General features: G+C 34.8%; 1 protein-coding gene across 1 annotated transcript in view; it reads right to left on the bottom strand.

Annotated features, from left to right (window-relative positions):
• The window catches only part of LOC129221449 (inactive pancreatic lipase-related protein 1-like), a 45,239-nt gene that overhangs the window by 19,922 nt on the left and 12,064 nt on the right, over nt 1–13,253 (bottom strand). Inside the window, exons 3-5 of the mRNA XM_054855933.1 lie at nt 9,456–9,602; nt 2,433–2,541; nt 165–278 (exon numbers count right to left, since the gene is read on the bottom strand). Coding sequence (XP_054711908.1) covers nt 165–278; nt 2,433–2,541; nt 9,456–9,602 — 370 coding nt within the window. The remainder of the gene's footprint in view (nt 1–164; nt 279–2,432; nt 2,542–9,455; nt 9,603–13,253) is intronic.

Here is a 13,253-nt window from a genome sequence, read left to right as displayed (position 1 = left end):
TTAAAACGAAACACCCTGTATAGTTTATATAACCACACGGTAGGATTTCATACTTATATTGTTGTGAGTAGTCCTAAAACGAGGAGAATTGATTAGGTAAAACTATAACAATCGATACTAATGTGTAAAAAATCTTGAATTTTTGAACAAAGGTTGTAACTTACCTTGAGATGAGGGTGGACTATCTGTGTGAATGACATCAACGAAAAGGGCATCGGTTGCATCCAATCGAACTCTTGGGTCGGTGTCTTCGAAATAGGGTCCTGCTGGATCAAGACCTAATACGATAAAAAACTAGTACAGTCCAGTCCACTTAATGAAATAGCCAATGTGCCACCAAAAATTATACTATTAAGCGGGATATTCCACTATCCGGAATCAAAATGACAAATTACAACGGTTTGGTACATTGAAAACGTGTTACATTACGCGGGGATAGCCGATATCCTGATAAGCCGGCTCAACTGTTAAAGAATAACATTAATATGGTTTTCACAGCTAATGTCAATGAAGAAAGTATCTCCGAACAAATATGCTGTGTCAATTCAGAATTTTGTTACCTCTTTCTCTTACTAACTAAATTTACTTTCTCCACCAAATACTTTCTCCACCTCTATACCACATACTTCATTTTCAACCCGAAACATTCTCTTACAGTTGGGCTATTTATTGCAGTTTTAAAATTTAAATAATTGCTCAATGTCTCATAAAAATATATTTAGATATTTCTCTGAAAAGTTGATTAATGCTTTCACAAATCTAAATTCCGATCTGAAGTCATCTCGATTTTCAACTAAACGAAAATCGTACATGAATGTCAATTTCAATTTCTAAGTTAATTATCAGATTAATCTCTCCTTTTTTAATTGTTTACGAGATCCGTATTTATATATTTAATACTAGCCACCTGCGGCGACCAGCTGGTTCGCCTTTTTACGCCATTCGCCTTTTATGCAAGCAGCCACCTACGGCGGCTGTTTGGCTAACTTTACCTTTGTACTTAGCGTTTTCCGCCTTCGGCAGCTGTTTAAATAAATTTGGCAGCAGTATTAATCAATCCATCTCTATCTTTTTTTGTGCCATTCACATTTTTATGCCAAGATTGCCGCCTTCGGCGGCTATCTACCTTTACGATCCACCTCTATTTATTTTAACCTCCCCGCCCATTTCATAATAAAAATAAAGATCACTCAAAAAACCGCTTTTTTTATTTAAGTTGAGCAAAAAGAAAGTTATCTCCAAAATTCTCCGTAGTGTGCAAAAAGTAGCGTTTGACAAAGAAAAGAAAACTTCGCTGTTTTTATTGAATTAAATGCGCACAACTATGAAATGTAACGTAATATAGGTAAGGCAAAACGTCCAGCTTGGGGGTGCGGGGGGGAATGGAAAAAGAAATAAATGCAAACCCTAAATAAAACAAAAAAAAGGAAAGAAAAAAAGCAAGCACTGCCGGAAAAACACGTGGTCATCACGTCATAAAATGTAGAAAATGCTATATAGTAAAAAAAAAAAAGATTAACCTTGTTCGCGATTAAGATTCCGTCGTAAATATCGAATCGAAATTCAAGTAGTGACGTCAGAGGCATAAAGGAATGAAGAACCTTTTTTCGACCGATGCGTGGAAAGACATGATGTGTTCAGCATTAAAAAAATTGTCAAAAAAAAAAAAAACTATTGCTTATTTTTAAAAACTTTTTTCTTTTGAAGAGGGCGAAATGTTTTTACTATTACCAACTTAAATTTTATAAATGAGGCTTTGATACTTCTCGCAGGATGATATTAGAAAAAAATAAAACCCAGGAAAAACTGCAAATTAAAGGTTTTTTCAAAAATTCGTAAAAAATACAAAAATTGCTCTGTCTTCAAATTTTTTTCACTCATCATATTTAAAATTAAATTTCCTACCCTACAGTACAAAAAATATTTGTGTGGTGCGATTGGTTCGGGGTCTGTGAGGTAAAAAGTGCAAAAAAACACATAAAACATTAAATAGCTTTTTTTCTATTTAAAATATCAAAAATCGAAGCCCGAGGTGCACATCTTCGGCAAAAACAGCACCTGTATACCAAATTTCATCTTTCTAGGCCTTACTGTTTTCCCGGGAAGCACGCCACACACACACACACACACACACACAAACATCTTATTTTATTATATGTATAGATTTAATTGTTCAGACAACATACTAGTATGCTCAGCTTTCTCCTGCCTGAAACACTTACCATATAGAGAAACGACAACAATGATTGAGCGTCTCAAAAATGTAAATTTTATAAAATGGTAATTTTTAAACCAATCAATGATTTTTTACAAACCTCTTAAAACATTCCTCAGTTATCTCAATCAGAAAGAAATAGAAATTGTAACATAACGTCAGAATCGAAAACTATTTTTTTAAAAATAAGAATTAGATTTTGAATCTTAAATCTTACCTGTTATTCTACCCAATCTCGGAATTTGATCACCAACATATCCTGCAGCGTGCGCTCCTAGATTATAACCTATTACATGGATGTCTGCTGGGGAGATCCTGTACTTGCGCTGTGTATGGAATAAAAGTGCATTGAATTTTAATTAATTACAAAAACTACAAATAGAAAAAAAACTTGAATATTGCACTTTATGTTTTACACCAGTGTTGGCCAACTTACGTCCCGCGGGCCACATCCGGCCCGAGGAAGCTGTTCGTTCTATGTAGCCCGTTGTTTTGTTCTATATTATAAATCTGAAAGCAGGATTAGTGACAATGTCACAAATTCGAAGATATTTAGAAGTTAGTTTCTTAAAATGGATGCATTAAATAAAATAAGCATCAAGTAATGATAACAACAATTTTTGGTTCGAAATTTTCTTTTCTTTTCAATATTTTCCCATGTTATTTTATCAGAAAACATTAAAATATTTCGAAATGTTACGTGGATTCTGATTCACAAATAGCATTTTTGTTAATGGTGCGGCCCTTGGGTTGAAAAAGGCTGAACATCCCTGTTTTACACCAGAGCTAAACGATAAGCACAGATATTTTAAGACAGGATGAATCGTAATTGGATAGATTTAGAATTTCTCTCGGAACTTTAGGAAATATAATTAACCTTCTTAATTCATCAAAGAAAAAAAGAAAAAACTCGTAAATTCAGAATAAAGAAATCGGTTGCAATACATTATTGTACAGATTTCAAAGAAACTTGAAAATACGAGTTTTTTAATGTTTTTTTTTTCAACTTCAGATCGTGCCGTTAGACGGCAGGGCGAGCGGCATCGGCCAGTAATGCGCGGCAGTCGACTGCGCACCTCTCCCACTACAACTATAGTGCCTCTTTCTAGGCACTATACTACAACCTCATTCGTTTTCGGACGTCCTACGCCATTACCAGTTTATCTAGTGACACATAAACATGGCTACCATGATGGAATCTCCCGCCAAGTGTGAGATTCACCGTAGAATGAAAATGAAACGAGTATACGGTGAAAGCTTTGTGAGTGACAGTGCAGTGCGTGATTGGTGTAGGAAATTTAAAGATGAGCGAGGTGACATTCATGATGAAGGGGGCCAAGGACGAAAGTCGGTCGCAAACGAAGACCTCGTTGATCGAGTTGACCAAACTGTAAGAAGCAATCGGAGGTTTACGATTACGGATCTATCCGATCAGTTTCCTGAGATTTCAAGGTCAGCCCTATACACTATCGTAACTGACAAGTTAGCTACAAAAAACGCCGAGAAAACCCATCTCAAATCACTGGCGGCAAACTTCTATGAAAAAGGTATTAAAAAGCTTGTACCCAGGTCTGAAAAATGCCTCAATTTAAATGGCGATTATGGTGAAAAGTAACTAATAATGTACCAAACTTTTGATAATAAATTTATTTGATTATTCTCACTAGTTTTATTTTTATACCACATCGGAAGTTGATAAAAAAACAGCCCTCGTAAGAAGAGAGATAATTAATAAATATAGATGTTAATAAAGAAATAAACTTCCTAAAGAAAATTGACCCTGACCCTTGAAGGACAGACTCACATGTTGCTCGTCACAGAAGCAACAAAACTTCGATCTTATCCTTTTAATTTCATACCGGAAATTGCGCCTCAAAACGTATAGAAATCTCCTTGTAGACTTGCGTAACTTAAGGACAGTTGAAGGTTTCGCGATTTAAAATATTTAGAGTTAGATAACCAAACCAATATTCTCATCTTTGATTTTTTAGATTACATATATGATACTCATACTTGTTTTCAAAAAAAAAAATAAAATATGCATAAATATTTTAAGGTCAAAATAAATAAATAAATACATAAATAAATAAAATAAAATAATGAATAAATAAATAAATACATTTGAATAAGTAAATGAAACTAAATTAAAAAATAAAAAACTTCCACAGATTAAAAAAAAAAGAAAAAAAGTAGTTCTAAAATATTAGAAGGTTGTTGCTTTCTCTAATTTTGTATAATATTATCAACAACTGCGTTATCTTTTAGACGCAAAGTTGGAGAATGATTTATAGTTGGAGAATCTGTGTTATAGTTTTGAACAAAGAGCAACATTATTGTCAAAGAGCCTGTGACAATAAATTAATGTTTAGCCTGGAAATTAGGCAGTGAGAAGAAAAGGGACGTAAGATAACGATTTTTTTAGCTTTGAGAAAAATGTTAGCTATGTTCAAAGACTTAGTGGTACTCTTTCATTGAAAATGTTTTCTAAGTCTTGCTGTAAGGGCTAGGGCTTTTATTACCATCTCTAGTGCCAAAACATATGTCCTACTATTAATATCAGTTACCTCCAAGCTCTTAATTTTGGTATTAACATCCCATTGTCTATAGTTGCTACTTCAGATTTCCTTTAATGAGCTAATCATGTTATTGATGAATGTTATTTGTTTATTTTTATTAATACAAGATACCTCACTTTCACGCATAGTTAAAGTATTATTATGCCATTAAAAATAAATAATAAAACAGTTTTTTGTGAAAGTGTAAATTTAAATTATGCTTGTAAGAAGTTTAACAAAAGTGATGAAATGGCCTTAATTAGAACTCGGATTCTCAATAAGGCCAACTCAGAAAAAAACGCCAAAAAAATTATCAAACTGAAAAAAAAAATGGAAAGTTTATATTTCTGATACAAAAAACATGTATAATCGAAAATTCCGTATTTGCTTAAATTTAAAGAAACTAGCTGATGTGTGCATCACATGACTTCCTTTTACTCCAATTTAATGTCATTTCTTTATTACTAGCAATTTTAATGTTATTCAATAGAAAACTCTTTAAATATCACCAAAAGTGGCCAAATTGAAATCAGATTTAAAAAAAAAAAATCCACCAAATTTTCGCTAAGTTGACGACAAAACTTGGCGACCAAAAGACTGGCGATCTATCGCCAAGTGTCCGCTAAATTACAACACCATTTGAGTTTGCATCGAAATTAACAATGATTTCCCCCCAAAAAGGCGCAGAAGACCCCTTTAGAAACACCCGAATGCAACCAAAAGGGGGAGGTGCACAACTAGACCCCACTAGGAGTCTACGTACCAAATTTCAACTTTCTAGAACATACCGTTCTTGAGCTATGGGACATACATACACGCATACGCACGTACATACGTATGTATATACAGACATCACAAGAAAACTCGTTGTAATTAACTCGGGAAACATCAAAATGGATATTTCGCGCGCATGTACGTTCTTAGGTACATATGTACGTGTGGTCGGGTCAGAAAAAAAAAACCCTCAAGATTTATTTGGGGGTGAGCAAAATGGAAATTAAGGCCGATTTTTGAGTGAAATTTTTTTTGCGAATACAATACTTCCTTTTTACTTTCTTCTATATCTAATATATAGAAGAAAGTATTGGATTCGTGCAAATTTTCGAATTTTGACGGATTCGAACGTTTTGAGGTGTGCTGAGTCCATTTCGACTATTTTTGGAAAATGTCTGTCTGTCTGTGTGTGTGTGTGTATGTGTGTGTGTATGTGTGTCACGTCTGTGTGTGACCAGTTTTTTGTGGCCGCTTTACAGCAAAAACTACCGCATGAAATTGAACGAAATTTGGTACACATATGTGCCCCTATGTGAACTTGTGCCCATTGGTTTTTGGCGCGAATTCCTCCAAGGGGGGTGGAGCAATGGGACGTTTTTTCAGTTACGCGTGCTTGCTATTCCTCAGGAAGTAACTGGCGGAATCAAACAAAATTTGGTCCATATGTTGCCCCTAACAGGAGCAGGTGCTGATTCAATTTTGGTGTCAATAGCTCAAACGGGGGTTGAGCTATAGAACGTTTTTTGTCGTCAATTGTGACTGCTGTATCTCAAGAAATAACGAACGGAATCAAGCAAAAATTTTTTGACAAGTAGCCCTTAGTGGGTATAAAAGCTGATTTTATTTTGGTGTCAACAGCTAAAAAGGGGGGTGGCGCAATCGCCCGTTCTTTTTTTCCATTTTGAGTGCCCTATCTCAAGAAGTAATGCTACGTTCTGGTTGAAATTTGGAATATATGTGAATCCATACCTAAATAGGCTTTGGTTCAATTTTGACTCCGATCGCTCCAAGAGGTGTTGATTTTTTTTTTTTTTGCGAATAAAAATAGTTTTATTAATGCAACAATAAGAAAGATAAATCGTAATAGATTGTCGTATGCGTATTTCTCGTGATTTTAATTGTATGGAAATGATCGGAAATATTGTCTCAATGATTTAAAATTTTTAACTGTTGCCATCTTATGTTTGTTAATAAATAAAATATTTGTAATTAATTCAAGTAAGGTTTTTAAAGTAACTTTCAATTTTCGCTCTTTGTTTTGTTTTTACAATAATTCAGACATTGGGATGGTCGTCAAGTTTTTGCATGTGTAATTTTGTTTTTGTTAGGAATATTGCTTCCTCGTCAAGCATGGGGAGGGATCAGAAAAAGGAAAAATATAGAAGAAAGTTTCGTGATGGCCACAACATACTAGCTTGTAAAAGGAAGTAAAAATGACTGTACACAGCAACATACACTGCTTGACAATTGCTAAGGAACAATTACATTTTTTGGAATAGTTGAGAATAGATAATGATTAAAGAAACAGAACGAAATATATAGTTAGTAAGGAGGATGTGCCTTTATTATAAGTACAAAATAATACAGATATTACTGCATTAATGAAGAAAAACTTAAAAATAAAAAATAATCCTACTTAGATGATTTTCATACAACACCAAAAAAATGATCTAGGTCAGAATGATGGAGACATGAGTGCCTTAATATGATGTATGATTACCAGGGACACTGATGCACAATTTACATCTGTTTTCCATACTCCCCACTAATCATTGAGGAGTGCTTGGGGGATGTTTTCTCCACACCTCTCTCAATGTGGATTTGAGTTCTTGTACTGTTCTGGGAGGGACGGTTCTTCGCGCAACACGTCTGCCAAGAACCTCACAGGCAAGTTCAATGGGATTTAAGTCGGGAAAGTAAGCAGACCACTGCATATAGAGAATGTTTTAACTTAGCAGTGTGTCTGACACTTCAATGCTCCAGCGTGGCCGTGTATCGCTGTCCGTAAAGAGAAAATCTGGACCGAAAGCCCCCCTAAAAAGACGAACATGGTCCAACATAACATCTCTGCAATACATTCGCGACGTATTGCTTTCTTATTCAAAAATGTGAAACTGTGTTCTGCCATTGTGCATGATGCCTGCTCATACCATAACGCCTGGACCGTGCCGATCACGTTCGCAAACAAATTTTTGTGCATAACGTGTTCCACGCTCTCTCCACAGTAGTTGGTGACCAGAATTGCTTGTCACACTGAAACGAGATTTGTCAGAGAACATCACTCTAGACCAATTTTGATGATCCCACCAACATGTTCTTTAGACCAGCGTAATCTCTCTCGACGATGGCGTGGTTGAACTTGGATGCAACGTACGGGCTTCCGTGCATACAAACCGACATTATTTGCTCGTCGTGAGATGGTTCTTGCAGAAACATGCGTACCAGTAGCGGTTGTTAGATTTGCAGCTATCTGTCCAAGAGTGAAATTTCTGTCCCTTTTTGCCACGAGGACTACATAGCGATCCTCTGAAGGTGTTGTGCTCCTACCACGATCCCCGGCATGCTTTTGCAAAACATTTCCACCTTCAGCGGCCGTCTTTAATCGGGAGATGGCACTTTTTGATACACCCATTGCAGCAGCCACAGTGGTGACACTTTGACGTCTAACCGCTCGTCCACGATCGTAGATACTCAAATGATGTCTTGCTGACATTTTACTCTTAAGTATTTCAAAAACCAAACAGAATTTCAGAGAAAAACCTTTTTTAACATTTAGCACTATTTTTGTTAAAAACCAAACAGCGTGAATTTACATACGAATTTTGAGCGTGTATGCACTGTCTTTTACACAGATAAGGAGTCTTGATCTACCACGCCATCTGAACTTGAATTTATTTCCATTGGCCAAGGTGGTTGAGGTACAAATTTGCATAAATCACTTGTTCCTGAGCAATTGTCAAGCAGTGTATTTCTTTTTAAGTTCGTCGATCTCATAAATTAGCCATTCTAGAACAATTTACATTTTTTTATACTAGTAATCTACAGTGAACCAAGAAGCAACAATTTTTACTGTAAAATTAGATTAGAGAAATTGTGACACAACTCAATTACAACAATTACACTTTTGCATGTTGATAACTAACTGGTTGTTGATAACGCTTTATCATTATGCTCTATGATGACGATAAAATCACGAGCTAGCGAATTTTTTGCGAAAATTAGGGGTTTGGCCTCATTGGTGTACATGACCTTATTTTGCCTTTAAAAAATTCGGAAATGTTTCAAAAACACATAAATCATCCAGTATTTACTTTTCTAACTCTAAAAGTTTTATTTCTTATTATGTTACTTTGAACAGCGGATAAAAGCATTCTGTAACCAATCTTTTTAATATAATTTGCAAAATTAAAGGCAAATGATCTTTATTTCACATGCTATTCATGAAATTAACCAATGAATTGGGAAAATTCATTAACCAATGATAGACTATATTAGCAACATGTGAAATGTTATTTAAAAATCTTTGGCTATCGAAAGGCATAAATGTTAAAAGAGCTGTAACTAAACAAGAACTAGACTTCAAAATCAATTTTAAAAACTTCCGCCTATCAGAAAATATATTATATGTAGCACTGGCGCCGCCAGAAACATCTTCTGGAGGGGGTTTTTTGATCAAAAATACCCTCTGGAGGGTTTTTTTTTTATTTGGTGACTAATACCTTCTGGATTCTTTCTTTCTTTTTTTTTTTTTTTTTTTGTGATCAAAACAGCCCTTTTATGTGCATAAACTATTGTATTAGAATTTGCATTTATGTTAAAACCAATAGCTCTGCGGGGTTATTTCACCCCTCCCCCACTGATATGTAGCATTTATGTATGAATAAAATATGAAGTGAAAGGTAGTTTTTTACCTGAAGATAATCTATGAAATCAGCTACCACAAGACCAAGAGATCGGGTATTGGCAGCTGCTTGTGGATACGACTGAGATGCACCTATTCGCCAATCAACAGAGATCACATTTGAATCTTCCGACGTCAAAAGCTCACGGATGAGGTCCTATAAATGAACATCGAAACAATTAAGTTCAGAAGCAAAATAAAGTTGAAATAAACAATATTGAGTATTAAGAAGTAAGTTACCAGCCCCTAAGAAAGAGTTAAAGCAGAATTACATGCACAATATACCAATACAGCCCGGTTATCCCATCCAGAACCTGCAGTTCTGTCCTTCTTTGGACTCAACAGCCTGGAAAAGGGAATAACTGGGCACTGCACACGTTGCTCGAAACTGACGGGTTCGAAACGGGTCACAAATTTATTACCGGAAAAAAAACCCCACTAATACTCAACATTTTAGCTTTTAATAAAGGTTTAAAACTGTTGTTCAAAGTTGCAACCCGCAGCTGTATCACACGTGTCCCCAAGTTTTGATGACGAATCATTCTGACAAACTTTCATCGATATTTGCTTTGTGACTTTTGACCCGCGTATTACAGCTGCGAACCTCAAGTTTCAACAACTGCTTCAAACTTTTTGAAGTGAAAACTTCTTTAGACGCGTTGAGCACTTTTGAGGTGGGAAAAAAACATCCATTTCACGACACCGAAACACCATCACCTTACCAACACCTGGCGTGCACCTACAGCGCATGCGCAGCTTCTCTCTGATCATTTACGTGAGAATTTTTCGTTCAAATTTAACGAAGTGTAGTAGTACGATCGGCAGCGCACAGCCTCAAGAATCGAACAAACTGCCTTCACATAATACTTCTGAAGTGAAACTTCTTCAGGCGCTGGGTATTTTTTGGGATGAGAAAAAACAATTTTTCTGATATCGGTGATACATTGTATTTGCCGTTGCCACTCTGAAAATGGACAGCTAATTGTTATGGTTGTGATTTATATTTCACCGGATAAGTCTTCAAGCGCAATCGTAAATTTCTGTATGAAAACTTATTTATTCTAGACGCTTTTGCATTACTTTAAGATAGAATCGGGAAGAGCTTTGATAATTTGCCAATGATTTTGAGTGGGAATTTCAACATCAACTTTGCAGATGACAAAAATCTACGGTTAATTGAATTTCTAAATGGAGAGTGTAATTTAACGATGTCTAATGATTGCAATATTAGCACAACGAGGTATAAACAGCAGTTGATGCAGTCTTTAAACGATATTTAAGCAGATTCGAATCAAAGTTTTTTATTTCCTATTTAGGTTACCATAAACCTATAGTGTCAGTTTTGAAATATAATGATAATAATGATGATGATCATGGCGTAAAAAAATCATGATATTGAATATGAATGATATATAAATGGGATTTGAAAAAAAAAATAGATTTTTTTAAATTTAAAACACATATTTATACATTTAAATCTGATTTTTTTTTTTTTCGAAATGAACCGCGAATTATCTGTCATGCGTCAAGATTCGAATTTCCCGGTATGCTAGTCAAACTCTAGGCATATCGGCTCTTTTCGGCAAGTCAACTAAAGATGGTTAATGCAGTGAATTGATTGCGTGGAAAGTTCAGTATGTGTATTGTTTATTATTTTTATGCATGCAAAATTGAATAATGCAAACTAAGAATTTATTTTCTAATATTTCCTATATTTGCATCAATATTTACTTTATAAACGAACTGAAATAGACCAACTAAAATGCATGTAATCGATGCTCGCATTGCTGATAAACGTAAAAACTAGACTGTAGCTGATATTTTGAATCTACAAATCATAAAACTTTAATTTTTGATACTACAATTAATATTAAATGAAAATTAAACACACACCACACACGCGCGCGAGCGCACAAGCATACGAAATTTCTATTGTATTTTTAAGTTTTCACTTCTGTCGGCAGTCCCATAACTCCCTTTTTTTTCTCTTAAATTAAAATATTGTGTAAAACGGTGTTTCGATCTGTTTCGCATCTGTCAGTTTCTGACTTTGTGTGCATGTAGCGCGTCAGCATTGTACCTCCCAAAAATCTCCTTATTCGGCAAATTTTGCTGACGATTCGGAAAATTTGGAGACGATATTGCAAATTCGATATTTATTATTTTTTTAAAAATCGTATTTTAATGATGCCTAATGTTTCTTCTGATCAGATATTTTGCATGTATGATATGTACGACTGTGCATGTTCGTATTGTATCATTCAGTAAAATTGGAATTTCATTCGACGTGCCAAAAATTTTTATTCGCGGCGCCCAGGATCGTTCTCTCTTATCTCTCTCAAAGTTTGGCCACACATTTTCCCACCACCCTGTACAAATGATGACATTGCAGAATTCTATCAGCTTTTCTCATCGCTGATTCAAAAAAAAAAAAGATAATAATAAGTTTATTTTTACACAAAACGAAATAAATAAGTTTAATTGGAGGCCTCAATATTATGGGAGGGAACTCATTTGCTTTTTGTGCTTGCTGGATAATCAAGCCTTGGTTTTACTTTACTATTTCATCAAAAATACAGAAGCAATTTTATTCCAAACCTTGATTTTATGTTTGAAAAAAAAAAGGTTACATTGTATTCCTCAAAGTTCTTACTTGAAAATGAATGAGTCTGAACTTTTTACCAGAAAGGAAAGCGGAGGACAAAGGTTAACGAAACTAAAATTACCACACGCAGATTTGAATTATGTCATGAGCGAATGCCAATTAAAAACAGAAGAAAGTTCCTTATTGAACTGTTTACAAAACGGACAGGAAAAGATACAGACATTAAATATCCGGTCAACCTTGAAACAGCGATCTGAAAAGGAAAATCAGATTTTCAAGGTTCGAAACCTCTTTTCTAGAACAACATTTCCTCCATTCTTCGGATGCATAGTGCGGGGAAAAACGTTACGCAATTCCCTCTCCACACTCAGTGACTCACTACTACTACCAATTACGAAGAATAATTTCCTTCATTCTTTGAAATGTAGAATGTTAACTTGAAAGCGTAACTCGATTCATTCATTATTAAAAGAATCCTTCGCTACGAGCTGCGAATGAAGAAACCCCCGCGTACTCTTTGAAGCAATGAGTGGGTGTGCACAGGATCCCGAGACAATGCGACACATACCTGTTGCGACAGAACTATATATGCGGTTAGTGTGATGTATTGTTTTCGGAAGTGGTTAATTTAAATGGCTGAAGAGAAGTGAAAAGAGCGCAGTGTCCAAGAACTGTCTCTGCTTTCGAGAAAGTAGTCTGATAAAAAAATTCTTGCAAGAAGAAAACGAAATATTGAAAAGAAATTGCACTTCAAAAAGCAGTTAGTTGCGTTTTGTTTGCTTTGGTATTAAAAGAAGGTAAAAGAACTAAATAGTGAATGTGGAAGGCTTTTTTTCAGCAGTCGTTGTCACATTATTCATTCATTAATATTTTTATTCATTGTTGCTGAATTCTGCTTTCCAAAAAGACATGCACTTTCATTCTTCTTCGTGAGAGAACAAGAATCTCTGATAATGCACTTCTATATCTACTATTTATTCTCTTTCGCAATGTTTTGGTAATTTATTTTCATCAAAAGCAGTGGGAAAGGGGACTATTGTTAATGACTTAAAAAATTAATTATTTTGTTCAAAAATGGTCTTTTTTTTCAGATTCGCAACACTTGTATAGAGTTATATGAAAATATATTTCATACTTCGTTAGCAATTTATAAAACAAGGAGTTCATTTATTTATTTATTTTTATTATTATTTTTTTTTAATA

This window comes from Uloborus diversus, chromosome 1 (genome assembly GCF_026930045.1).
Source record: "Uloborus diversus isolate 005 chromosome 1, Udiv.v.3.1, whole genome shotgun sequence".
Classification (NCBI taxonomy): Eukaryota; Metazoa; Arthropoda; class Arachnida; order Araneae; family Uloboridae; genus Uloborus; species Uloborus diversus.
The sequence above is the reverse complement of the archived record's forward strand: the minus strand, read 5'-3'. Positions and strand labels throughout refer to the sequence as shown.